This window comes from Canis lupus, chromosome 2 (assembly GCF_003254725.2).
Source record: "Canis lupus dingo isolate Sandy chromosome 2, ASM325472v2, whole genome shotgun sequence".
NCBI classification, from domain to species: domain Eukaryota; kingdom Metazoa; phylum Chordata; class Mammalia; order Carnivora; family Canidae; genus Canis; species Canis lupus.
In genome coordinates, this window is record NC_064244.1 from 41,096,299 (window position 1) to 41,124,257 (window position 27,959).

General features: G+C 40.1%; 2 protein-coding genes across 12 annotated transcripts in view; one reads left to right on the forward strand and one right to left on the reverse strand.

The window, feature by feature from the left end:
• The first annotated feature begins 2,918 nt into the window (after positions 1-2,918).
• GZMA (granzyme A) lies at positions 2,919-10,481 on the forward strand. Its single transcript, XM_025448073.2, has 5 exons — positions 2,919-3,074; positions 5,827-5,965; positions 7,479-7,620; positions 7,821-8,090; positions 10,124-10,481. The coding sequence occupies exons 1-5, from the start codon at positions 2,975-2,977 to the stop codon at positions 10,283-10,285; spliced, it is 813 nt and encodes a 270-aa protein (XP_025303858.1). The 5' UTR covers positions 2,919-2,974; the 3' UTR covers positions 10,286-10,481.
• A 1,766-nt stretch (positions 10,482-12,247) lies between these two features.
• The window catches only part of CDC20B (cell division cycle 20B), a 50,340-nt gene continuing 34,628 nt past the window's right edge, over positions 12,248-27,959 (reverse strand). For 6 of the 11 annotated variants that reach the window (XM_049102588.1, XM_049102594.1, XM_049102600.1 and 3 more), the window contains 6 exons: positions 25,522-25,715; positions 24,030-24,124; positions 21,556-21,781; positions 19,337-19,462; positions 18,569-18,686; positions 12,248-17,782 (listed from right to left, as the gene is read on the reverse strand). In XM_049102588.1, the coding sequence (XP_048958545.1) occupies positions 17,652-17,782; positions 18,569-18,686; positions 19,337-19,462; positions 21,556-21,781; positions 24,030-24,124; positions 25,522-25,715 (890 nt within the window). In that variant the 3' untranslated portion in view covers positions 12,248-17,651. The other 5 variants (XM_025447455.3, XM_049102601.1, XM_025447462.3 and 2 more) reach the window with 5 other exon arrangements.

A 27,959-nucleotide genomic window follows, 5' to 3' on the forward strand; every position in this document is an offset into this window, starting at 1 on the left:
ATGAGCCCTGGGTGTTATATGTAAGTGATGAATCACTGAATTCTCATGAAGCTAGTATTACACTATATGTTAACTAACCAGAATTTAAGTAAAAACTTGAAACATTAAAAAAAATCAATTGCTGATTGTCAGTTATCAGAACATGTCTTCAGCCATGTCCTTGATTACAACATACTGAATAAGCACGGCATATATTTTAATCAGAGCTATTTTCTGGGTTGTGTTACTGCTGTCCTTGACTAAAACTGCATCTCCTGTTTTCTAGCTGGAAGGTAAAACTACTATAAAACTGTAGGAATACTTAAGCTACGAAAAATGGGAGGAAATGTCACACCTCACACCAGGTATGATGCAGCAGGATAAGAAAGCACCAAATGAGACTCGTGCACAATTTTGAATACCTTGAGAGAGGTCAGTGTCACTGATAGACCAAAAAAGACATAAGTGACCCAGACCAGATTCAAAAAGGAGGAATAATGATGAATTGTTTGTGTTTATTATTTCAAGGTTTCTAATTCTGGAGACTAATTCAGTTCCTTTGATAGAGACACCAACAGATAAAAAAGGGAAAAATCTCACTGGAAGGAACTGTGACTTCACATTCAGGGTAAGAGTAAAGGGAGTTATATATTCTTGTCTCATTAGTAATCTACTTGTAAGTTGCTGTGCTTTGAGATGAAAGAGAATGTGATTTCTTAGAATGTGACAACAAAGACACAAGACAAAAGAGGTTGGTAAGTTGGACTTCACCAGAATTTAAAACTTCTGTGCTTTAAAAAACACTATCAAGAAAAAATAAAAGATTAACCCCTAGACTAGGAGAACATATTTGCAAATCATGTATCTTAAAAGTGAATCCTATCCAGGATGTGTAAAGACCACTTACAACTCAATAATAAAAAGATAAATAACCCCATTTTTTAGAAGGCAAAATATTTGGGGTTTTTTTAAACATTTTATTTATTTATTCATAGAGACAAAGAGACAGAGAGAGAGAGGCAGAGACACAGGCAGAGGGAGAAGCAGGCCCCATGCAGGGAGCCCAACATGGGACTTCATCCCAGGTCTCCAGGATCACGCCCTGGACTGAAGGCGGCACTAAACCCCTGAGCCACCCGGGCTGCCCTAGAAGGCAAAATATTTGAATAGACATTTCTCCAACAAAGAGAGATAAATGGCTAGTAGCACATGAAAAGAAGCTCATAATTAGTCCTTTAGGAAACGCCAATCAAAACCATGAAAGTAGTGGGATACTACTTCACACCCATTAGAATAGCAATTATCAAACAACAAGTATTAACAATAATGTACAAACCTTCTACAATGTTGAAGATTGGAACCTTCATACAATGTCAATGGGAATATAAAATGGTGTAGCCACTTTGGAAAACAGTTTAGAAGTTCCTCAGAATGAAACTTAGAGTTACCATATAACTCAGTCATCTGGATTATATGGTAACTCTGGTGGGTTATATAGTGACCACTAATGTATACAAAGCTTCTTTGCAGAATGATGAATATGTTCTAAAATGGTTGCACAACTCAGTAAATATACTAAAAATTGAATTATAAATTTTGAAATATAATTTTGTTGAATTATAAATTTTACATGGGTAAAATTAGTGGTATATAAAATATATTTCATAAGGGTCTTAAAACTCAACATGAATGAGGGAATGGCTACCATGTTCACATTAAAAAACAACAACAACAACAACAACAACAACAAAAAACAGGTTTGTCACTGTTTCCTTTGAGAAATGTTTGGTAGCTATAGTCAATCAAGTTTAACTTTAAGTCTTCACTAAAATTACTTACCAGAATCGGAGGCTGGATAGCCCATTGCTATTACCAGAAATGATTAACTTTTGATGCACTAGTAATCTCTGGAGAAAAGGAAACATAGGGGTCTCAGTAGGGATCCCTCAAATGATCATGTGATTTCTGAAAAACCACTAGTCTGAGTTATCAGCATGTTAACTCTGGAGATGGTTGGTGTAACACCAAACACCCTGAAAGAACATATAACCATATGTATTATAATAAAGACCACATCCTTAGCTCAGAAAAAAAAACATATTTGCAATAAAAAGCATATTGAATATTGTTCCTTAAAAAAAAAAATATATATATATATATATATATATTGTTCCTTGAGGGACTGAGGTTCATCTGTCTTAAAGAAAGACATTCCTCAGTGTTAGAACAAAATAGCCATGTCTGACTACCATTTTCCTTTATCTAAATCCAGAAAGAAGGAAGAAAGTGGGGCAGGGAGAGGGAGGGAAAGAGAAAGGGAAGGAGGATGGGAGGAAAGGGAAACTCAGTATCTTTCTTGTATCTCAAGATGTATAATCAAACAATCAAGGGAAACACAGAGAGCTGAAAAGACCAGACACTCCCTACCCCCACCTTCTCTGTCTCCACACCTGCCACAGACTTCAGAGAGGGGCACAATAAATTATCCTCCACAAAATGGGGAAGGAAAATCTAGCAGGAGCTTATTAATAAATAAGACTCTCTCCTGCATCTCCACTTGCCCTTGTCCTGTTAGTCCTTATATAACCCAAGGAGATAATTAGAAAAAACTGTGGTTGCTGACCAGTTTTTTTTTTTTTTCAAAGCTCTAATTTAAATCGCAACAGTTCCATTAGAGGATATGGAAGACGGTATTACTGCTGATGAAAGCTAGAATCCTCCAAATTCCTCCCGAGACATGTTAGAGTCTCTTTTTTGGACTGTGTTCTGAAGGCAAGAAGGTCCTCTCGCCCCCACCCACACTACAGAGTTGTCCTTTCCTCCCTCAGCTGTCCTAGCATAGGAAAGCATACCCACTGGTTATGAGCAATTATTCACTGTTCTCACTTGTGTTTCATTTCTGAAGGCTCAACTTTGAAATTGGAAAGAAAGAAAACCACATCCTTTGTACCCTCAATATATAGATACAGTCAGTCAAGAACTAACACAGATTTCCATGCCGATTGATGTGGGGACAGCAGCCACAATGAGGAACTCCTGCACGTTTCCGGCATCCTCTTTCTCCATTGCTATTTTTCTCCTGCTGGTTCCTGGAGGTAAGATTGATTCTCATCATTTCCATTATATCCATCAAGCAAAGTGGAGCAGACTTTCAGCAAACTTTTGGCAATAATAGGTAGATATAAGAGGAGATATTTGTTCCCCATGCTTTAATATTCTCCCTTGGGTTCTATATCTTTATTTTAGAAGGAAAAAAATCTTTCTTTCCTCTTTAAAATTTCTTCACAAAAAAATAATAGAACCACTGGTGCTTACTGCTGCCAATTTATGACTTGAAAGTTGCCAAAAAGACAATGTCAACGCAACCAAATAAACAAAAATGCATGAGTGAGGAAAATAGATAGTACCTCTCAGGAAAGGAATAGTGGCGTTCTTTCCTTTCTTGCTGCAGAAAATACCTAGATGGTTCTAAACAAAAGTTAAAAAAAAAAAAAAAAAAAAACCTGACTTGACTTAGGTCACCCAAAACAAATCAGAAACGATCTGAATTTATATCATTTCTCTAGGCTAGTGTGCCATTGGGAATGTCACCACACTGACTCTTTGGAAGTGCTATGATATTTTGTATTACGTTAATTCTTTGGCATACTAAGTAGTAATCAACATGCCTGGTTTTAGATGAACTACATGGGCATCAATCTGAAATGCTGTGAAGCTCATGGCATTATCAGAAGATGGGTTATAGCCCCTGAGTGGCTTTAGATTTTCCTTGAAAACCTTCTGCTCTATGGCTGCCTAAAGTGCACTGACAAGAAGCAACCATGGCTTCATCCCAAGGTCTGTCAACTTTTGGAGGTGGGAATGGTGGTCAGGGGTTGGTGCAAAAACCTGTCTCACCAGGAATTCCCAAGAAAGTTCTATGGTTTATCTTGCACCTAAAAATGAGAAGAAATTTTTAAAATAACAAGATTGCAGCACATTTGGGACAAAAGGGCAGGCATAGCATAAGCATGGCATAGTATGACTGTGTTCAGGCATGTTAAATCCTCCACAACATTGAAAACAGAGTAGATTTAAAAAATCCAGTTACAGCTTTTCTTAAACGGAAACAACAAAGGCAGCTTGTTCTGCAATGCTTTGTTTCCTGTGGTCAAAGAGAGCAATGTGGGCCCATAAAAAGGATAGATAGAGCAAAGTAAGACTTGATGCTCTGGCCCAGCAGTCTCAACTCTGCCACACATTAGAATACTCTGGAGGTCTTTTTAAACAATACTTACATCCAGCCCCAGCTCCCGAGATTCTCATTTATTTTGATTCTGGGTGAGGAACAAGAATTGCTAGTTTCCAAAAGTTTCTCACCTGCTCTAACCTCTACCTTTACCCTTTTAGGGATGATTGGTTGCAGATGTTGACTTTTTTTTTTTTTTTTCTGAGGCTGGTGGATGTGCTCACCAAGCAAGTGATTCTGTCAAATAAAGTTATTCTATTGAGTTTATGACTTCTGCAACCCACAAGGTCCAAAGATGCACCTTTAAAAATCTTTCCATGCATGACTCACCCAAGGAAAAGCTGATATGGGAGGGAAGTTTTCTGGGCTTCTTGTCCTTTAACTGTTAAAGCCTCATCTTTCCCCTTCCCAACATGCTTCTGGAAATTGGAGCCCTCAGGACCATTCTTCCCCTTCCCTCGCCCTCATCTTTTGGCATCTTACTGTGACTTTGGCAGGGAGTCGGCATTATTAAGGGAGCAAAAGGCACTGTGCCCTATTTAAGAAACCATGAGTCTCAGCCAGTGGCCAAAAGAAATATTTTAGGAGAATCCAAGAACATCTGGCACAGGAGGTGAAGGACTAAATGTGTATCACAGAGGCACGGGATTGCTAAACCATCATGGGTGGTATGCCTGTGTGCAGGCCTATTGTCTCTAATAATGAACAGGAGCTGTACTCCTGCTCTGTCATCAAGGAAATTTGACTAAGGCACAGTTCTCTCCTTCCAGCATCTTCTCTCCTCCCGTCTCCTACCTCATTGGAAAAGCTGTTGGGTTAAACCGTGTATTTCAGTCTGCAGGTTGAAGGGGAGCCCAAGGTGGCATAGATGCATTTTTTAAGATTTTATTTATTTATTCATGAGACACAGAGAGAGAGAGGCAGAGACATAGAGGGAGAAGCAGGCTCCACACAGGGAGCCTGATGTGGGACTCAATCCCAGGACCCCAGGATCTTGACCTGAGCCAAAGGCAGATGCTCAATCACTGAGCCACCCAGGCACCCCAGGGCAGTAGATATTATTCTTCAACTTATGAATGAGGAGAGTACAAATCTCAATGAAACAGAGTCTCACAAGGACCAAAGAACTTATAGGTAGGGGCACAACAAAAAGCTTATCAGTTTATAAGCTGTGTGTTTTTACAAAAACAAAAGGGCAGTTTTCCAGCCTCTAAAAACTATTCTGTTTCCACCAGATTAATACTCAGCCAGAAGGGAGGAAGGGGGAGTGCACTCAAGGTTGTCATCATCACTAGCATCTCCTTAGCAACTGTGCCAAACCATTGCACAGCTTTTTGCCCTTTGCAAGCCCTGAGGCTCGAGGTCAGAGTTTGTGGCATATTTCCAGCCTGATAATCCCTAGACTGCCAATGGCATAGCTTCCATGGATGAAAGAACAGACTCCTCTCAGGGAGTCCAACAGGAATGGGATTTACATCTGCATGAGGGGAGAGTGGGGGGATGCTGTGTCACCTGTTTCCTCTCCAAGCAGGAAAAGTATTTCTGGTCTTAGGAACATAACTTTAAGTAGAGCTCTTTAAGGTGGGCACTGATAGGAGTTGTCTTTTTCTTTTTAACAGATTTCTGTGTAGAAATTATTGGAGGAAATCAAGTGAGTCCTCATTCAAGACCCTACATGGTGCTACTTAAAGGAAAAAAAATATGTGCTGGAGCCCTGATTGCAGAAGACTGGGTATTGACAGCAGCTCACTGTGTCCTGTAAGTGCTTGGGTTCTGAAAAATGTTTGTGGAGATATTCTCATTTAGGGGAATATTAATAAAGAGAATAAATCTCACTAAAACCACAGGAAGCTCACATATATCTTCACATCACTTAAATCTCTGGGAAACTGCTTTACCCCCACAGGGAGGTAAGCCCAGACTCGGCCCCAAAGTATCAGCCATTGAGGAATCCCCAGTAAGCACCCACATGCTTTGTGTCAGACTTCTATAGAGCTGCTGGGTCTGGATGCTGCAAGGCTTTGCTTCTGGTCTTGACTTCATAACTAGAGAGAATTAACCACAGTATGGGAGGGTAAAATTAAATGTCTCCTCGGGAACCTGAACACAACAGTCAAGTGAAGAAAGCTTGTTTCTAAAACCTTTATGAACTTCTCTCACACCTTAGCCATCTCTTAACCCTTGCTGACCACTACCTTCAAAGCTCTTCTAGTCCTAGCCTTTCCTCCATTCCCTAAATCAAGCCCCTCAACCTGGGCTGCCCAATATAGTGGCTACTGTCATATTGATTATTTGAATTTACATGTGGATCTATGAATTTAAATTAAAGTTAAATATAATTACAAATTTAGTTCCTTGTTGACACTGGCCACAATTCAGGCCCTCAGTAGCCACATATGATTAGTGGCTACCACATTGGACAGGGCAGATGTATAGAACATTTCATCATCAAGGTATGCTCTACTGAAACTACTATTCTAGTTTCTTAGGTGAAACTCACATCAGCTGACATAATAGAAAAATGACAGTGTGACTATCTGGTTGGTTTCATTTATACTAGGTTGTGAATGATGATAACCTTAATTATTAACACACCAGAGAGTATTTTTTTAAGTAGGCTCCATGCCCAACATGGAGCTTGAACTCACAACCCTGAGATCAAAAGGTGCAGGTTCTACTTAACTGAGCCAGCCAGGGGACCCCTGAGTATTTTGATTTTATTAACCAAAATGAACCTTTAGCAGGGAGTAAAACAAAGAAAGAATCCTGGGCCCCTGCTTCAGATCACCATCCCCCCAATATAGACACACTCAGTGCCATGCAAATAGGGTCCTTCATCGGGCAGACATATTTCTGAAAATTTTCCCATTTGAGTGTGTTGTTCTCTTACAAAGATCACTTCAGTGCATTCCTCTATAACTACTGGGTGCCTTTTACTTCCATCTCTAGGCTCCTGAGACCTTTGTTTTCCAGTATTTGGTAACCTGACTTTATCAAGGCTCAAGGAGAATGAGGAGGCCTAGATGCCATGGAATTCTCTTGTTTTTTCGGAGAACCTAGTTTAGCAGGTGACAAAGAAGCTCATGGTGACGATACTAGATTCATAAACAACTTCTTATTCTTTAAAGTACATGTTTTTTTCTTTCTGAGCTACAAACAAGTAATGCCACAGATTGTATATTTACAAATGAGACAGTAAGGCTGTCACTTAATAGGCTCAGCTCCTGACATAAAGAGTAAACCCAGTTAATAGTGTTGTGTCTGTTTTCAGGGACAAAAATTCCCAGGTCATTCTTGGAGCTCACTCAATCACCAAGAAGGAGTCGGAAAAACAGATAATGTTTGTTAAGAAAGAGTTTCCCTATCCGTGCTTTGACCCGGACACACATGAGGGGGATCTGAAACTTTTACAGGTATGTACCTTTAAATGACTTCAAAGTCACAGAACCTCCTCTGGCCTCCAAGATGGAAATTCTTTCTTTCCTCTGTGCCCTCTACCTAAAGACCATAGCTACATAATGGAGTCCGCCAAAGGTTGGGCTAGAATTTAAGTGGAAATATGAACATTTAAATGCTCTCATTTTGTTAAGTCTTCATGATTGTCTTCTAACAGCTGAAGAAAAAAGCAAAAGTTAATAAAAAAGTGAGTATCCTCCGGCTCCCCAAGAGGGGGGATGATGTGAAACCGGGAACCATGTGTCGAGTCGCAGGCTGGGGAAGAATTCACAATAACTCCCCTCAGTCTGACACTCTGAGAGAAGTCAATATCACCGTCATAAACAGAAGAATCTGCAATGATGAAAAGCACTATAATTATAATCCTGTGATTGGACTGAATATGATCTGTGCCGGCAGCCTCAATGGTGGAAAAGACTCGTGCAACGTAAGTGAAATAAGATCCCATGTTGTAGCTGTTGGAGTAAGTCAGGCAGATAAAGAACACGTCACATCATGCTTTGTCTTGTTACGGCGTTGGCTTCCACAAGGTCCTAGTGCTTTTTTTAATGGAAATTTTATAAAACGCCAAATAAATTAATGTTCTCAGCTCAAATAAGTTGCTCATCAGAAACGAGTTCATTACAGATGCATGGGTTGACCTACTACATCTTGATGTTACATAAACACACACACACACAGACACTGAAAAGCAGTTGTTTTCTCGTTTTTCATACAAAAGTATACAGATCTCAGTTTGGAAATATGTACCATCCAGGAGAGCTGAAGTCAGGGTTCCTCTAGGGCGTTCAGTGCTGTTTCCCCCACCTCAACACTCCCCTCAAAATTCACCTGCCATGTAACCAAGCAAGTCTGAAATGCCTGTCCTTTCCAAGCCTGACTACGGATCTCTGGCCAGATTCTACAGCTCCCTAGAGCCAAGCTCAGTCCCCAGGAAACAACTTCCAAATGTGACCCATGCAGAGACTGTGCAAGCGTCCGTCCCAGAGTTCCCTGAGAAGCACCAGGCCAGGGCCCTGCTTAAAGATTGAAGTAGCAGAGACACCTTACAAAATTTTAAGCCAAGTTTATCATTTCTCACCTTTCCCAAAGACCCTGTAAGGGCATCCTCTGAAGAGGAGTTGCAATGTAGGTTGTCTGGGAGTTTGAGTCAGAGACTGAGAGATCCAGGGAGCTCTGTTCTTCCCAGAAGCTTGTCCAAACACCTGCAGAATCTGAATGGCTTGATTTCAGGACCAAGGCTAGGCAAATCCCAGGAAGAGATAACATTCGTCCTCTATACCTTTCCACTTTCTCTCCTTTGCTCTCCCTCCTTCCTCCCCTCCCCTCATCCATCACGCTGGCAATGCAGGAACCCAGAACTTCCATGCCCTTGGAACCACAGGAAACATCCTGAGGCCAAAGCAGCATCCCAGTATGCCTGTCCCTCTCCACAGCCACCCTCTAGGGTCAAAGCTTAGTGATCATTCTTCCATTCTCTTAGTGCCCAAGACCCCCTTAGAATTGGCCGTGGATGAAATAAACCTAAAGGACTCATTATGAAAATTTCATGCCCTGTGTGACGTATATCTGTCCGGGAGGGGTCCCAGGCTCTCACATATTTCCTTAGTTCATACACTCATCGGCCAATTTTTGCCTGAAAAGGAGGGATTGCTGATGCCTTCATATGACTGGGAAGGAGTTGGGCCCTCAGAACCTGGCATTCTCAGAGCTCTATGTATGTGCCTCAGTGGTCATCTGTCTAGCACCCATGATCTTCCCTAAAGCCAGAGCAGTGAAATGTCCACTTTGGACTCTAGATCTCAAATACATTTAAATATGCTGATTCTAGAGTTCCATGCAGGGTCACACAGTAGATGGCACAGTCAGGACATAAAGCAGTGACTCACAGCTAACTGAAGCCTCTCTGCTGGAGGAGCCCATTAGCTCTGAAGTATAATCACTGGTTTCCAGGAGCTCTCATCTAGTGTCAGATGCTCCAAAGGGATTTAGGGGAGCAATTTCTGTTTCTTTGACAGGATGAAGGGAAAAGTTGCTTTGGTTTTGTTCCTTTGGGAAAACAGTTAATGTGCTAGAGAAACTAGAAAACATGGTGCTTACTCTTTACTTCAACATCCCATCTGCATTAGACCATTTACCCCTTGAGTTATTAAGCATTTTAAGAAAATAACAAATAGGAGGGCTTCCTTTCTAAAGCAGAATCAGTCTCAAAATTATCGGATAACATAAGCAACAATACAAGTTTTATTTTACATTCACTGGTTCATAAATAAATTAAGTATGCCAATTTTAACATATTAAAATATTTCCAAATATTTTGGGCTCTTCAGCACTAATTTTCATTTAAGTCAAGGTTGATCTTAACTCCACATTGAATGTTGCACGTTAAATAGAATTTTTTCCGTTTACCAGTGATCATGTTCCGTGCTGATCCCCACTACCTCTCTTGTTTTCTTCCAGGGAGATTCTGGAAGCCCTTTGATATGTGAGGGTATTTTTAGAGGCGTTACTGCTTTTGGCCTTCCAGGGAAATGCGGAGACCCTCGAGGACCCGGCATCTATACTTTTCTGTCACAGAAGTATCTCAGCTGGATAAATAAGACTATGAAGGGGGTAGTTTAGATAATTGTATTTCATTTCATCTGCTGTCACTTCTTTTTTCACTGTTTGCTTCAAATTTTTATTTACATTCCAGTTAGTTAACATGTAGTATAGTATCGGTTTCGAGAGTAGAATTTTGTGATTCATCATTTACAGGATGGGCACCTGCTGTGATTTCTTACTCTTAGCATAAATAAAATCAATTTATGTAATTGGACCCATTTCTCCTTTAACTTTAGTGGGCAGAAGATCTGCACTGGCAAAGTGAAGCAGAGTGATATGACAACCTTATGGATATTGCAAGGGAGAGATGAGGGAACCAATGTCAACAGTGTCGTCCATGTGTCAATCGGCATACGTACTTTGCTTGAATAACTCATTGTCCCAATGAGCAGGAGTGACGATAAGGTCATATCTGTCTAGTAATAAATACAGTGATGGGCTCAGCAATTCTGCAGGAAACAGGAACAGCCATTCTGGAGCATTTGGGTTAAAAGGAAATGAGTTTGCACTTCTAAGGCCATTACACCACATCCACATGTGCTGTCTATATATCCATTTATCTGTAAGAACTTGAGTCTAAGAAAGAACTAGGGGAGGAAATATCTTATAGTGTTTTCCAAAGGCAAGTGAGAAGTAGAAATTAAAATTCTAGGGGCATCTGGGTGGCTCAGTGTTTGAGTATCTGCCTTCAGCTCAGGTCGTGATCCCAGGGTCCTGGGATCGAATCCTCCATCAGGCTCCCCATGGGAGAGCCTGCTTCTCCTTCTGCCTATGTCTCTGCCTTTCTCTCTGTGTCTCTCATGAATAAGTAAATAAATAATCTTTAAAAAAAGAAATTAAAATTCTAGGAGACAGAAATGATGCACTTGGCCCAGACAAGAAAAGTATACAGCAGAAAGTCAGTCTCCTATCTCATTAGTTTGCATATAAGCCTTTGATTATCTAGGTGATATCTTGGTTCTCCTCATCCCTGATCCTGGGTTGGGTCCAGCGAACACAATGTTTACAGTGGCTGGCATCACATACTAGGGAGTAAGTGCTCAAGGTTTCCTTGAAAAATCTGAAAACCCCCTATGTTGTTATTCAGCACATTGAACTCAGTGGGTAGTCATCAGTCCAGCAGCCACTTCAAAATGTGATTATGTGAATGGATTCCTTCCATTTCCATCAGTTCCAAGTATACACACACACACACACACACACACACAGTACACTCAAACCAAGACACACATCAGCTCCAAGAGACAGCCTCTTAAAGAAGGGAGCATAGTTCAATTACAAATGCTCAGGCCCCACTTCTAGAAATTTTTATTTAATTGTATTCAGTGAAACCCAGGACATCGTATTCTTTATATAATCTCCCCAATGATTCCAATACGCACCTGAGGATGGGAATCCCTACACTAAAAAGTGAGGTCTGGTGCTAATATCTAACACTAGAGGCTCTAAGAAGGTCATTAGGATGATACTACTGTGCATACCTGCTATAATCCCTATTTTGTATTGTGAAGTGCTATAATCCCTAATAGTACTTAGCAATAGGAGGATGGGATATCCCCTACTGGCAACATTACAGATTTTGAAGTCCACTTAAAAAGCAGGAGCATGGAAACTTCACTTGTTGCTGATGGAAGTGTAAACTGATACTTCTTAGGAAAGCTGGCAATGACTACTTAAAACTCAATGGACATATATTCATTCACCTAGCGATCCCATGCCTGGGTATATGCCCAACAGAAATGAGTGCTTTTGTCCACCAAAGATTGTTTAAGAATGTGCATTGCAACTTTACCTTTTTTTGAAAAATAGATTTATTTTTTTTAGAAAGAGCATGAGAGGAGGGTGAGGTATTAAGGGAGAGGGAGAGAGAGAATCCCAAGCAGACTCCCCACTAAGTGCAGAGCCTGACATGAGGCTTGATTTCATTCCCCTGAGATCATGACCTGAGCCAAAAATCAAGAGTTAGATCCTTAACCAACGGAGACACCCAGGCACTCCACAACTTTATTCTTAAAACTCAAACCTGAAAGTAGCTCAAATATTTACCCACAACAAAATGGATAAGCAGTTGTACATTTATACAATGGAATACTACACAGCAAAGAAAAAACCTACAGCTACATGTAACAACATGAATTAATATCACAAACTTAATAGTAGTGAAAGAAGTCAGACAAAAAGAATGTATAATGTATGGCTCCATTTATCTGCAGGTCAGCATAAGACAAAACTAATTTATAGTGATAGCGGTCACAATAATGGAGAGGTGCTGACTGAGGGTGGGTATATGGAAGTTCTTAGGGAACAAGAAATGTTCATATCTTGATATGAATAGTACATTAATATCAAATTGGTGGTATAGACTGATGCCAAGAGTTCAAACCCAAGTAACATCATCTCAAAACACTTTCTGGAGAAGTTAAGACTTAGATGAGCAAAGATAAGGAAGAGGATAGTAGAATTCCAGACCAGAAGAAAAGCTCCAACAAAGACACAAGGCAGGAAATCACAAGACTTATCCCAGGATCAACACAGGAGATGAGTGTGAGTGAAGATTAACATTTAAAAAATAGAACAGAGATGCCTGGGTGGCTCAGTCAGTTGAGAGCCTGACTCTTGATCTCAGCTCAGGTCTTGATCTCAGAGTTGTGAGTTCAAATCCCCATATTGGACTCCATGCTGGGTATGGAGCCTACTTAAAAAGAGAACACAGTGGCCCGACTGAGCCTTAAAAAAGCTTAGTAACATTATATGGTCTCATTCATTTGGGGAATATAGATAATAGTGAAAGGGAATAGAGGGAAAGGGAGAAGAAATGGGTAGGAAATATCAAAAAGGGAGACAGAACATGGAAGACTCCTAACTCTGGGAAACGAACTAGGGGTGGTGGAAGGGGTGGTGGAAGGGGAGGAGGGTGGGGGGTGGGGGTGACTGGGTGGCAGGCACTGAGGGGGGCACTTGACGGGATGAGCACTGGGTGTTATTCTGTATGTTGGCAAATTGAACACCAATAAAAAATAAATTTATTATTTAAAAAAAGCTTAGTAATTATCAAATCCAAATTCCTATTCTTGTAAATGTTAAGATATACCCGAGGTCACTTACTTTATGGCAGAGCCAAGATAAGCGCAGATTCCCTAACTTCGAATTCTGGGCTCAGAACCCTAAGGTTGAGGTAAAGGGTTTAGGTAATAGGGAGTCACTGAGAGTTTCTGAACAGGTAGCTGAGAAGATCACCATCATGCTTTTAGAAATGTAACCTAACAGTGGAATGGAGACCCATGAAGAATAAAGACAAGAAAACCAGTTAGAAGGAATTACAACTGAGTGGTCATTAGGTATTCAGGACATGACTAGGATGAAACAAAAGAGAACAAAGAATAACCAAAGTAAGCATGGAGCAAAATAATTAGGAAGCTCCCAGAATGATGGGATGACCAGGATAAGGATGAGACCATGAAGAGGGACAAAGGAATCCTACAGAGGATCTCATTTTGAGAGGAAATAATGTGCATGCTTAACATACTGTCTAGCTTATAGTAGGATTTTGGTCAATATTTTTCAAGTGAATAAGTTATGTTTTTAATATATTTTGTTTGAGCTAAAGACAGGAAATATCTTAGAAAGGAAATATCCAGAGGCATTTCTATGAGGCTGGAGCTTGGGAGAAAAGTCAAGTGGGAAAAAATGTTTGGAAATCTCTGCTATAGATATTTTGACTATTGCAGTGGAAATGCATCCCTAATAAGGAAGAGATAGAGATTTAAAAAAATGAAAAAGGAGGAAGAAAAGATGAGAATGAGAGAGGGGAAAATAGAGAAGAGGCAAAGACAACATCTGGGAAATGCAACTGGAGGAACAGAGCAAATAAAGTAACCTGAGAGAGAAGGTCAGGAGAACAGACATTCACCTCAGGAAAAGCACTTCATCTTATTTGATCCTCACAACAACCTCATGGAGAAGACAAGGCCACTGTCGTTATTCTCACTTCGAAGTGAAGAAACCAGAGCTCATAGGAGGGCTGAGCGACAGCAGTTCCATACACAGGCTGTACCATCAGCTGCAGCAGAAAACACTCGGGTCTGATCTGGACTCAAAGCCAGGTGCAACACTCTGCCTCTGTGGCCTGTGGGAAGAAGATAAGACAGTTCATGTCCTATATTATAAGGTCTGTTGCTGAGGTGGCAGCCACATACGCCATCCCAGGATGAAGGCTTCTCTGAAACCTGCCATGTTTGCAGCTGGCGCTCCCACTGTGCCTTTGCTGTGGCTGACTATGAGCAGCACCAGAATGTGGCTGAGATTTTGCTTCACTGGGTTTCCCTTTCAGAGCTCTTCCCCCTTATCTTAGTTTCCTAGGGTTCCCATAACAAATTCCCACAAACTGCTTGAGACAAGAGAAATTTATTTTCTCATAGTTCTGGTGACCAGAAGTTCAGAATCAAGGAGTCAGCAGAGCTGGCTCCCTCTGGAGGCTCTGGGAGACATTCCAATCTTTGCCTCCTACCTTTGATTTGTGGCCACATCACTCTGTTCTCTGCATCTGTGGTAATGTGGCCCTCTGTGTGTCTATCTCTTCTAAGGACACTTGTCGTCAGATTTACGGCCCATCTGGATAATCCAGGATGATCTCATCTCACAAACCTTGGCTTGATTACATCAGCAAAGACCCCTTTGCCAAATAAGGTCACAATTGCAGCTTCCAGGGATTTGACAAGGATATTGTTGGGGGAGCATTTCTAGCCCACCACACAGCTCATGCCCCAGGCCCTTATCAGTTCTATCTTCTCTAGTCCACCAACAGTCAGGAATTGCTACTGGTGTGCTCCTGCCACCCATCCCATCCTTTTTCTTATCCTCTCCAAAAGTCATCCCCTTGGGACCCAGGTTTTAAGGAGCTAGTCAAATAAATTGAGGCAACCCAGTAGGAAAGGATCCAAAAAGCACTCCCCCAAAGTATACACAAGTCTTAATTATGTCATTCTGGAGACGATACCGCTTTTGTTATTATCTAACTGATCATCTCCCAAAGAGCACTCTATGGAACAGTAGTTCTATATAAGGTTAATAGGTATTAAAAATGAGAAAAGTTTTTAATGTTCACATTAGTTTGGGAGCTCCAGGTAAAAAAAAAAAAAAAAACAGAATTCCTTATTTCAAGACTGCTTTATTGAGGAGAAGAGACTATAATAGACAGCATTTCTGCAACTTATTTGCCCAGAGTCCTTCTGATGTGAACATCTCAAGTGACTCATGTTCCTTGGAAAATGCTTGGCAAAATCTATCCTAACCCAACTCTGTTAATAAATTAAACGTTCAGCACAAAGCAGACATAACTGACTCCATGAAAGAAGGCTGGGGCCAGGAGGATAGGGAGAAGGAAAGAGATGGAATAAGTTTTTGATGGAAAAGGTATTTGGGGGCACAGATAAAATCTAGCTAGGTGGATGGTCATCTCATAGAACCAGTACAACTTACAACTCAAATGAGATCTAGAATTTCAGAAATAATCTTGTGCTCTGACACAGATTCTCAACAGAAAGGAGTGCACATGTGTATTCCACTCCTGAGGGAGACATATCTTAAACACTTGGGATTTTTTCCAACTGCACACATCACCCCTAATGCTCTCCTTCACACTCACGCATGTACACATGCACACGCACACATACACATCCCCCAAAGAGACATGGGATTGGCCATGGGTGTGTCAGTACATTAAAAAATGTAGATTCATAGATACAAAGTAGCTCCCTTATTTTATAGATAAAAAAAGAAAATTCAGGAATATCAATTGCCTTGTCCCAGGTCACAGAACTAATGGCAGAGCCAGAACTACAATCAAATACAGTGGTCTAACCATTTAGCCCATTCTCCAAACCCAGAGCAAAGAATCTCTATTCTATGGAAAACCACTGTCCCTTATTTATTTTACACATTTATAAATTAAGGCAATATAAATGAAAACCACTTGACTTAGGGTAAATATAGAATATTACATGAATGGTTTTAAATTAAACTTGAAAAGTCAATTCAATAAACAAAGTAGGTAAGAAACATACTTTCATTCTTTATTATGATGTGTTGAGATAAAGAGAAAGGGGGAAAAAGGTGGAAAAGGGAAAAAAAGGCAAAAAAATCCCAAATCCCAAAGCAGGCTTTGAAAAGTGTCTCGACTTTAAAAAATGGACAACTACTTACAAAATTTGTTAGGAAAATGGAGTTTGGATTAGAAGCAAAGGCATTCTTGAAATACTTCTCTCTTATTAGTGAAAATCTTAATTTACTAGACTAAGTGGGAAATGCCATCTTTACCTCAAACAAAGGTCATCCTTTAGGATTTACGTCCCTAAATTCCAAGAGTATTATCACTGAAAGGATTGAAAGTTTTGTTTTCTTTATGCAGCTATCATTATAAAGGAGACCACCAATCAATGGTTTCCATAGCATGTGCTATGGACTGGTGAAACCAAAGCAAAGGCCAGACCTACAGGCTAGAAAGTTACCTACTCCTGTTTCAAAGCTTGTCAATTACAACTTTTGGTCCTTGAGAGCAAGGATGATGGTAAGTTCTCTTTCTTCTGCAGTTAGGTGGGTGAGGCCTCTTCACCTGAATTTTCCCCCCAGAGAATCATGAACTGTGATTAACAGGGTGAGACTAAGGAAAGGCATGACCATTTTCCAAGCTTTATGACCACAACCCACAGTTCAAAACTACATTTTATGTAGGGGCCCCATATATAGACACGTGTATGAAGCTGCACGACTGTAACAAATGTTTCACAAAATAATACCATACTTTTACATTTTTTTCCATTTCCATTCTATTTCATTTTTTTAATGCTAACCACATGATGTGTATATGCATATAACAACCACCTGCTAAACCCTTGGGGGAAAATATGGCATGTGAAAGAAACCACTGGGTCAGAGATGAGCTTTAGTGTCTGAGAGCTCAAAAGGAACTGCATCTCCTCTAGCTATAAACATGTTAAGAGAAGAAAAGCTTAAAAGTACTCTTTGGAATTCTATCTACAATCAACAGAAAAGTCACAAGGCATTACAACTGAATAATTTATAGCTTGTCAAGGCTAGACAAAAAAGAAAATGCACCGGACATGTTCATTCTTCACTCCAAGTATCAGCATATTGACTCCAGGATCTATCAGAGGCCCCCACCTCACTGAAAGATCTAACTAGCTCCTAGAATTGTAGTTTTGTAGAGAACCAGGTTTAAGGCTTGATTAAAAATATTTCTCTAATCAGAAAACATATCCCATGAATTGCATATCTTATGGTTTAAAATATGCAAAGGATCAACTAGTGTCCCTCCTACATTCATGCCTGGCCACCCAGGTAGCTCTGTTAAGAGCTGCATACGTTTTTATTTACCAAATCTCAAGGTATATAACAGCTTAGGGATATAAAAGTCATTCTGAGGCCAGACTGAGCAGCAGGAGCAGGAAGTCTTTCTGTTAAGGGTGTTTTGTTGTTGCCAGATAGCATTCTCAGAGTCTGCAAAGAGAGAGTCCTAATATTATCACTATCTAGTGACACGTAAATATATGTATATGTGATATGTTATATATATATACATATACACACACACACACACACACACACACGTTTGGGGTTTTTGGTCTGTTTCTTCTCACTAAAGTATAGGGTCCATAAAGGCAAAGATAACATCTGTCTTGTTTACATGTATATCCTCAACACCCCCCCAAAAGTGCCTGAGACATAGCAGATGCAATTGTAAAAACTCCCACACATTCCAGTACTGCTGGTTCTTCTGCAGAATAAGGTAAGATGAGTTATAATACTAACTCCAGAGCTCAAAAACAGTTTAGAAGCTATTCCTGAGGGGCACCTGGGTGGCTCAGTGGTTGAGCATCTGCCTTTAGCTCAGGGCATAGTCCCAGGGTCTTGGGATCGAGTCCTGCATCAGGCTCCCCATAGGGAGCCTGCTTCTCCCTCTATATATGTCTCCACCTCTCTCCTTGTGTCTCTCATGAGTAAATTAAATCTTCAAAAAAGAAAGAAAGAATCCCTGATCATCACTGCTTCATCCACACACATATGCAACAAGAAGACATAACCATTGTAAGTAATGAACAGTCTTGGTCAAAATCAGAAACACCTATACACACTCTGAGGTGGAGTGGGTATAGGCTTTTTTCTTCTGGTAAAATAAATATTTCACAGAGCCAGAAGAGAAAAATCTTTCATCTGAGGCTTTTCCTGACAATGACATCTCACTTAGCTATAGGTCCGCAGCATTTTACTCATCCACTTACTTACCAAAAAATCCACCTGACCTGGCCAGACCAGGACAGGCCCACGTAGTCACATCATTCTGAGGAGTACCTTGGCCAGTTGCAATCTCCTTTGTCTTAGGCAGCCAGAGTAGGGAACAAATCTGGAATTGTGGCCCAAAAAATACAGAATTATGGCAATATCTGATTCATCGTGAATGTATTTCGAACTGATTCTAGGCAGTATGCTCTATCCACATCCATCCTCCAGTCCACAGCCGGGGTTAGAGTGTTAGAGGAATTCTGTTAGTGCCAAGGCCAACAGAAGACTCAGCATACAAATAGGTTTAGGTGCATTGAACCTACAAATGTGAGCATAGTCAAAGCAATGCTGAGAAAGAAGGGAGATGTGGGGAATCGAGTGGGGAGGGAAGGATACACAGTTCAGCTTTCAACTCACAGATAAAGGTTTTACAAAAAGAAACTGTCAGGAACTGGGCAGCCCGGGTGGCCCAGCGGTTTAGCGCTGCCTTCAGCCCAGGGCGTGATCCTGGAGACTCGGGATCGAATCCCGTATCAGGCTCCCTGCATGGTGCCTGCTTCTCCCTCTGCCTGTGTCTCTGCCTCTCTCTCTCTCTCTCTCTCATAAATAAATAAAATCTTGAAAGAAAGAAAGAAACTGTCAAGAACTGAAATCCCCGTAGCCTCCTCAGCAAGTATAAAGAGGTTTGTTTGAGTCCAGTACTCTCTCAGGAATCATTTTCACAGGTTCTGGAAGATCAAAATGAAGGCAAAGTCCAGCAGAGATGTTTACCTGTGAGTTTGTGCTCGGGGTCTGGATACTTCGCCCAGTGTTTATGTCCAAGATACGTAAGTGCCCATCTCTCATTCCGCCTCCAACGGCAAGGACTGCAGACTGCCAGGGACACCAATCCATGGCCTTTAAAGTTCAAATAATCACACAGGTGGATCAGCCTTGGAGAAAGTGAACTTGTGATGGTGACACGCTCAGGTGAGCAGGATTTGCAGAGGTCTGTGAGGACCATGGTTCTTCTGGACCTTTGATCCAAAGGCAGGAGCAGTGACACTCTCTAGAGATCACTTCTGAGAGTGACTGAGAAATCACCTTTTAGGTGCCTTCCTCAAATTTTGAGAACAACTGCAAATATTTTAAACAAAGAAAAACCACCCAATAATATATTTTTAAAACTACACTCAACATGACCTATGGGCAAAAATCTGCCCCTGGAGTAGGTGACATGTGCCCCTAAAATCTGGTTATGAAATGAAGCCTTTCTCCTATTTGTCTACCTGTGTCTTTAGGTTCTAGGTCAGAGAAAAAAGGACAGAATGGAGCCACACACGATTGCTCATACCCCAAAAACTCTCAGGCATTTCAACTAATACATTTCAGAAAATAAAATTATCTTTGATTTACTTATTTATGTTACTATAGTTATTCTGAAAAATATGATTTAGTATTACACATTTATATTGATCATTGAAATGATTAGTAACAGTAATTTTAAAGTACATTATAACAGATATTTCAGTTATATTTATCTATGCATCCTTATTTATACATCCATCCTGCTATTAGCTGCCACCAGATTTAGTTTGCTCAGGCTTCAGAAACTCTTGGTTCAATTCACTGTATTTCTGACAAGACATATAAGAAAGTCACTTGTATTGCTTTGCTTGGGTTTTCATGTGTTGGGTTTTTGTTTTGCTTTATTTTGTTTTTGCATTTTGTTTGCAGACAGGATATTTTACATACATTTTCTCTAGATTTTTTTCAAATCATTAAGAATGGGAATTTGAACCTAAAATCATTCTTAATGTTCTATGGATATTAAAAACCACAAGCCAGGGACGCTTGGGTGGCTCAGGGGTTGAGCATCTGCCTTTGGCTCAGAGCGTGACCCCAGGTCTGGGGATCAAGTCCTACATCGGGCTTCCTGCGAGGAGCCTGCTTCTCCCTCTGCTTACGTCTCTTCCTCTCTCTCTGCTCTGTCATGAATAAATAAATAAAATAAAATAATTAAAAATTAAAAATTAAAAAATAAAAATAAAAACCACAAGCCAGAGTACTGAGCCACCACTATGCCTCGCAGCAGGTGCTACGTATCACACCCTATACAAGGAAACCCCATGATAACTATGTAAGTTCTCATTCTAACAAATGTGCTCATAGTTAACAAAGTAGAATCATTTCTTTGCTCTGTGAGTGATAAATATTCTGGGAGTCTATGTTGAGGCCAGGACGCATATCTATGACACCAAAGGAATGAATATATGGATTTTTTTTACTAGAAATAAGAATTTAAAATACAGAGAAATAAAAAAAAATACATATTAAACAAAGCATGGTGGAATATTGGTTTAACTGGGCACCACTCCTCCTCCTTCTTCTGACAATGGGTTTCCTTTCATGGTGTGAGCTCATGACCTAGGCCTGAACAATCAGTGTACCCATCTTTCTGACCACAGTTACCTGTTGAGAGATGAGAATGTGCCCAAAGTCACACCAGAGTCCTGCCTGGGGCTTTTATACCAGACTTATAAGAATGATAGTTTCCTAATCAATTTCCATTTGAGGGAATCTGAATTTGAAGCTGCTAAGAGCCATCTTGCCCACAAAATAAATGTCTGAATAAAGAATGAAACTAAACAGAGACAGGCAGAGCCAAGAGCCAAAGAGAGAGTGTTCTGACATTATTTAAGGCCCTCAATCTGGACGGTATTGGAAGCAGCTCTATGTACCAGGACTCCTCACTTGTGAGAGAAAATATATTTCTTTTTTTTTCTTTTTTTTTTTTTTTTTCAGAAGCTTCAGTCACTTACAACCACAAAAACGGACACATGGAGCGTATACATAGGGTTGTCTTTCAGGAGAGTGGTAGCAAAATCCACAACAAATTCTAGGGAAAGAAAAATCTCAAAGCATTGGCTTAATGGCTTTGTTCTCATGTGTGAAGGATACTCAGTGATATCTGAGTGAAGAGCAACTTGGAAGGCTACTGGATGTCTTACCTTGACTGCTGTAGGTTGGGATATAACTTTCAGCGGTTGAGTCTGTGTTCTCACACCTGGGTCATGGGGCCATATTGCCAGCAGTCCATCACTACAGCCACTGGAAAGCAGCCTGCCGTCAGGCGACCACTTCAGAGCACAGACAGCTTGCTTGTGGTGAAGTGATCCAACGTGATGCTGGGCTTCCCGAACATCGTGGTGATAAACACGGCCCAGCCTCGATCCGCTGCACAAAGGTAGAGGGGCAGGTTTTTGACAGAAAACTCGAGCATTCGAAAGCATGAAGTGTTATTTCCCCTTTCTATTAATCTACAAATCCACTATTCGTTTTGTTAATGATACTAACATCTGAAATATATGTCACAGCAAACTGTAATGTGATTCAAAATCAGTGGATAATGTCTACTCATGCACAGTGATTTGGATCCAAATAACAATAAAGATCCTATTACTCTATCAAATGAACTCTTTCTGGACTAATTTTCTACAAGGAATAAGTAAACAACTACATATAATTATTTCTGAAATTTCTCAAAATCCAGTATCATATTTGTAAAAACTATTCAGGCGCCAGCCACACTGAACAGCATTCAGATGAACAATAGGAACTCTGCAGCCAGACCACCTGGGTTCAAAGCTGGACTCTGTCCCTTTTACTTACCATGTGACCTCAGGCTAGTATCTCAGTTTATTCATTAAGAATAGGTTGGGGATCCCTGGGTGGCGTAGCGGTTTGGCGCCTGCCTTTGGCCCAGGGCGCGATCCTGGAGACCCGGGATCGAATCCCACATCGGGCTCCCGGTGCATGGAGCCTGTTTCTCCCTCTGCCTATGTCTCTGCCTCTCTCTCTCTCTCTCTGTGACTATCATAAATAAATAAAAATTAAAAAAAAAAAAAAAAAAGAATAGGTTGCACGCGGGGGGCGGGGGGGGAGGGTATTAGAAACCATTGTATAGCATCACTGCAGGGATTAAAACACAATTATGCGAGGGGATCCCTGGGTGGCATAGCGGTTTGGCGCCTGCCTTTGGCCCAGGGCAAGATCCTGGAGACCCGGGATCAAATCCCACATCGGGCTCCCGGTGCATGGAGCCTGCCTCTCCCTCTGCCTGTGTCTCTGCCTCTCTCTCTCTCTCTTTCTCTCTCTCTCTCTCTGTGACTATCATAAAAAATTTTTAAAAACACAATTATGCACATAAAGAGTATAGCACAATACCTAGCATCCATTACTCCAAAAATGTTACCTGCTATTATAAGAAAAGATCTGTTCATTTTCCTTGAGGATGATATAACTAAAGTTAAACAATGCAGACTGTAAAAAGAATTCAAATATAGAACTGACTTCACTACAACAACTTCTCATAGTAAATAATTAGCCTTTTATACAGTTTTTTTTAAGTGGCTTTAACTTTGACTTACAATCACAAGGTATTGAAATCTCAAATTTATTTCTTAGCTACTTAAATTGTAAAAGGTCTTGGAATCTATTTAATTTAAACCTACCTTAAGAACTATGGTATAAAACGAATGGTAATTATTAAAAACAGTGCATATTTAGATCAATTATGTAGGATCATAGGGACAGTCACTTAACTTTTCTGGTTAAAAAGAAGTAGTTAGACTAAATTGGTAGTTCTCAAAAGTGATGAAGCATCAGCATCACTTTGGAAACTAGAAAATGCAAATTATCAAAGCAACTTCAGACCTACTAAATCAGAAATTCCTAAAGACAGACCATCAATCTGTGTTTTAAAGAGCCCTTCGGGATCCCTGGGTGGCTCAGCGATTTAGCGCCTGCCTTTGGCCCAGGGTGTGGTCCTGGAGACCCGGGATTGAGTCCCGCGTCGGGCTCCCTACGTGGAGCCTTCTCCCTCTGCCTGTGTCTCTGCCTCTGTGTGTGTGTGTGTGTGTGTGTGTGTGTTTCTCATGAATAAATGAATGAAATCTTTAAAAAATATAAAATAAAATAAAAAATAGAATCCTTGAGGTGATGTTGATGCATGCTCAAGTTTGAGAACCATGGAGATAGCTGATCTATGTGGCTCCTTCCAGTTTTGACATCTGTGGGTCTGTGAATTGGAAATATGCCCCAGAAAGTTTACCATAGTCCAAATTATTGATCCTGATAACAATAAATACTTGATTGCAACAAAATATCCCTCTGGTAGGTATGGCTTGGTACAGAGAAACTGTTTGCTTAAACAGAGTTTGACCTTTTATCTGAACAATTTAGTGAATCCTGAACATCACTTCCCAGTACTAGCATACAGTGCAGGCACAGAGCCACCATGGTATCCGTGGCCACTGGACCACTTATATCACCAGAAGATCAGAACATGCAAGAGGGTAGGATCATAACTGAAACTAACTAATATCCTGTTTGGTTTTGGTTTGTTTTAGTTTTGCTTTTGGTTTACTCAGCCTCCCAAACTTGGTGATACAAATCTAATGTGTTCCATTAAGACGCTTCTTACCTGCTGAGAATACAGTGATTCCAGCTCAGAGCCCCAACCACTGACAAATGACCAAGCATATTTCTCAGCCGCTTTTTAGTTACTACATCCCATAACTGAAAAAAAAATGAACAAGCAGAGTTACATAACATTGTCTTTTTCACAGCCCACTGTCTTCTTAAAAGCCTGATGGCAATTATTGTTGATACAGCCAGTCTTTGTACAACAGGAAAGCTTAGCTCCCTTAACCCTGGGAAGCATTACTCAACATGTCTGACATTGTCTGACTCAACATCGTCTGACATGTCAACTGTCATGACATCACCTGCAGAGCTTGCTATGGATGCTAGCCATTCTGATTTCATAATGGAGGTAGGATCTGTGGATATGGCATTTTTTTAAAGACATTTATTTGAAAGCTCCCCAGGTGAATTCAGTGCGCAGCCACAGGTTGAGAATGGCTCTCACACTTCTAGTTTCTTCTAAATTGTGGAATTTCGTATCTGGAAATCCACCGACAGGCTAAGAGACTCCTTTTCTGCCACCTACAAATGATACACTGACCCATATAAGAAAGAAGAACTTTGGTGCAAGAAGAAATCATGACATAACCTTCAAAGCAGCCAATATCATTGTAGAGATGAGAAAGCAATGAGAGCTATCTATGGCCCTCCAAAGTCATTGAACATATGAGCAATATTGTTTATAGTATTGCTAGTAATAATAATACATGAGAAATTAAATAGGTTGATAGAATATGGGTAAATTACCATTTCAGAGAGCTTATCAGAAACAAATTCCTTCATTTTAAGTAACTCTGCTCCTGATCACAGCTTGAGGTGAGAAAGGAGAGCTGACGGTTATCTTCCTCTCTCCAAAGTCCTAACCCTGGAGATTCTACAAGCCCAACTTTAATACTAGAGAAAAGACTTTTAGGGGTACTACCTGGCTGACTTGATCAGAGGAGCATGCAACTTTTTTAAAGATTTTATTTATTTATTCATGAGAGACACAGAGAGAGAGGCAGAGACATAGGCAGAGGGAGAGGCAGGCTCCCTGCTGTGGCGGGGGAGGGGGGGGCTGATGTGGGACTTGATTCCAGGACCCCAGGATCATTACCTGAGCCAAAGGCAGATGCTCAACCACTGAGCCACCCAGGTGCCCCAGGAATATGCAACTCTTGATCTCAGAGTTGTGAGTTCAAGCCCCACTCTGGGTGTAGAAATGACTTTAAAAAATAAAATTTGGGGGGAAAAAAGACTTCTAAGAAGGTAAATATGACAGAAGGAAAGCTTGTGTGAAAAAAAGCTAGATAGAGTATCCTTAACTCCTCATTAAATGCCATTCAGAAAAAAAAAAAACAGGATGGTATATCCTCTTACTCCCCATAGTTTCAAGTGCCACAACTAATATAGATTCTCTATTGTATAATAACTTGTTATTAAAAGTCAATTTTAGTTATTGAGCAATTACACAGAGCACATTTTGAGGAAAAAAAACAACTTTCCATTACTTGTACTTCTCCTTCACTGGTGCCAACTGCCAGGCAGTTTCCATCTTTTATCCAGGACACAGAGGATATATAGCTACAATTGAGACTTAAGTCTATATTTTCAATCACGTTGTTTTCCCCAGTCCATATGAACACAGAGGATCCAAGGGCTACAGCAACAAGATTTCGAAAATTCCAGTCTAGAATATTCAGATCTATAAGAAAAGCATTTCATATTAGTTAGGGTAATTACTTAGCAAATAAAAAATATTTTCAAGTAACCAACCTTTTATAGATAGATGAGCAAAATTAATCCCTTTCCCATGGTTAGTTGGAAAATAGAATTATATATGCAAGCAGATCATTAGAAGTTCAAAAATAAAAACTAGAATTTTGTGCCAAGATACACAGTCTAATGAACAATAATGCTTGCTATTTATACTCAGATATATTTATTTGGAGTCATTTAGAGAACTTGGAAGTTTCACCTATCATTATTAGTACACATGAATTGTATCTAACAGGCCACTAAAAATTAAAAGCACATATTTTTTCATTGGAATTACCTAGACTTTTTCTTTTTTTTTTTCATTTTAATTCCAGTATAGTTAACATAAGTGTCATATTAGTTTCAGATATACAATATAGTGATTCAGCAGTTTTACACATTATTCAGTGCTCATCACAATAAGTACACTCTTAATTCCCCTCACCAGTTTCACCCATCCTGCCCACAAACCTCTCCTTAGGCAACAATCAGTTTGTTTTCTGATCAATGATCTCTGATCTCCAAATGATCAGTTCAATCAGCTAGTTAAAAATCTGCTTTTTGGTTTGTCTTTTTTTTCTTTGTTCATTTATTTTGTTTCTTAAATTCTACATACGAGTGAAATAATATGGTGTTTGTCTTTCTCTGATTTATTTCACTTAGATCCATCCATGTTGTTGCAAATGGCAAGAATAGTATGGCTGAATAACATTTCATTACACACACAGACACACACACATATACCACATTTCTTTTTTAAGATTTTAATTTTTGAGAGAGAGAGAGAGAGAGAGAGCATGAGAATGGGGAGGAGCAGAGGGAGAGGAAGACTGACAAGCAGACTCCCCAGTGAACCCAATGCGGGGCTCAATCCCAGGACCCCAAGATCATGGCCTGAGCTGAAGTCAGATGCTTAACAACTGAGCCTCCCAGGAACCCCGATTCCACATCTTTTTTTTAATTTCACATCTTTTTTATCCATTCATCTATTGATGGACATTTGGGTTACTTCCATAATTTGGTTATTGTAAATAATACTGCAATAAATATAGGGGAAAAGCACATAACTGTTAGGGAGACATCTTTAAACCCACAATATCCATATGAAAGATGTCACTATCATTTCAAACCAAAATACACCCAACTATGAAATATCAAGAAAAAGTAGTCAGTGACTTATATGTGATACCTGGAAGTTCCTGGCAGTATTCTCCAGCTTCGACTTATAAGAACTCTTTGACTGCCAAAAGAAACCATATTTGTGTGACCACATATTAAAATGTATCCTACCTTATTTTTTTAATTGAAATATAGTTGATATATAACCCTATCTTATTTCTTGGAAGACAAAAATCTCTTATCCTAATTGACACATATCAATACAAAACTATGAAGCACACTAGTTCCCCTACAGTGGTCTAAGCTACCTATAACCCACCTTTCCCACTAATGACAACTACAAACTCTGAACAAAATATTTTTAAAAATTAAAAACCTGAGAAATGGAAAATAAGCAAAAGCAGTTAAACTAAGTAAGGGGGTCAAAACCAGAAGAAGCAGCCTGCCCAGGGGTGAGTTTCTCACTTTTTTTCTCACATGGTTTTGTCAGAGGGTAGGCCCCAATCATGGAATAGCACCAACAGCTAAAACTCTGATGGAAAGCTCACCATCTTTCTGGTGAGAGGAGCCAGGGAAAGGAGTCTGAGGTGACCAAAGTATGTGGAGAAAATCCTGGAGGGGAGAGAGCCACAGAAAGGCATTCCCTAATTGTGAATGTGTGAATCCACACACATCTCAGCCTAACCCTGAAATCATGTTAGTGCAAGGAAAACTCAAATAAGCTTGGCAACGGCTTTGAAAACTGAACTGAGATTTGAAGAATCCATTTAGGTCTCAGCCTAGACTCGAATCTGTATATATGAGGGATAGACCCAAATCAGCATAGTTGAGGCTGAAGAAACTGATCTGAGACTCAAAACATCACCCATAAAAGGCAAGACAAACCTTAAAGGATAACCTAACTAAGACAAAAATGGCAACATTCTCTGCAGGACCCTGAATTAATATCACATAATATCCATATTGTCCAGTACACAATTCAAGATTACTGGACATAAGGAAAACATAATTAATAGACAAGAACCCCAAGATGACTTAAGTATAGGAATTATCAAAAACAAGATGCTAAAGC

Coding starts and splice junctions, on each gene's coding strand:
- GZMA (XM_025448073.2), top strand. CDS start 2,975: ATGCCGATTGATGTGGGGACAGCAGCCACAATGAGGAACTCCTGCACG. Junction 3,075..5,826: donor TCTCCTGCTGGTTCCTGGAG/GTAAGATTGATT, acceptor TCTTTTTAACAG/ATTTCTGTGTAGAAATTATT. Junction 5,966..7,478: donor ACAGCAGCTCACTGTGTCCT/GTAAGTGCTTGG, acceptor GTCTGTTTTCAG/GGACAAAAATTCCCAGGTCA.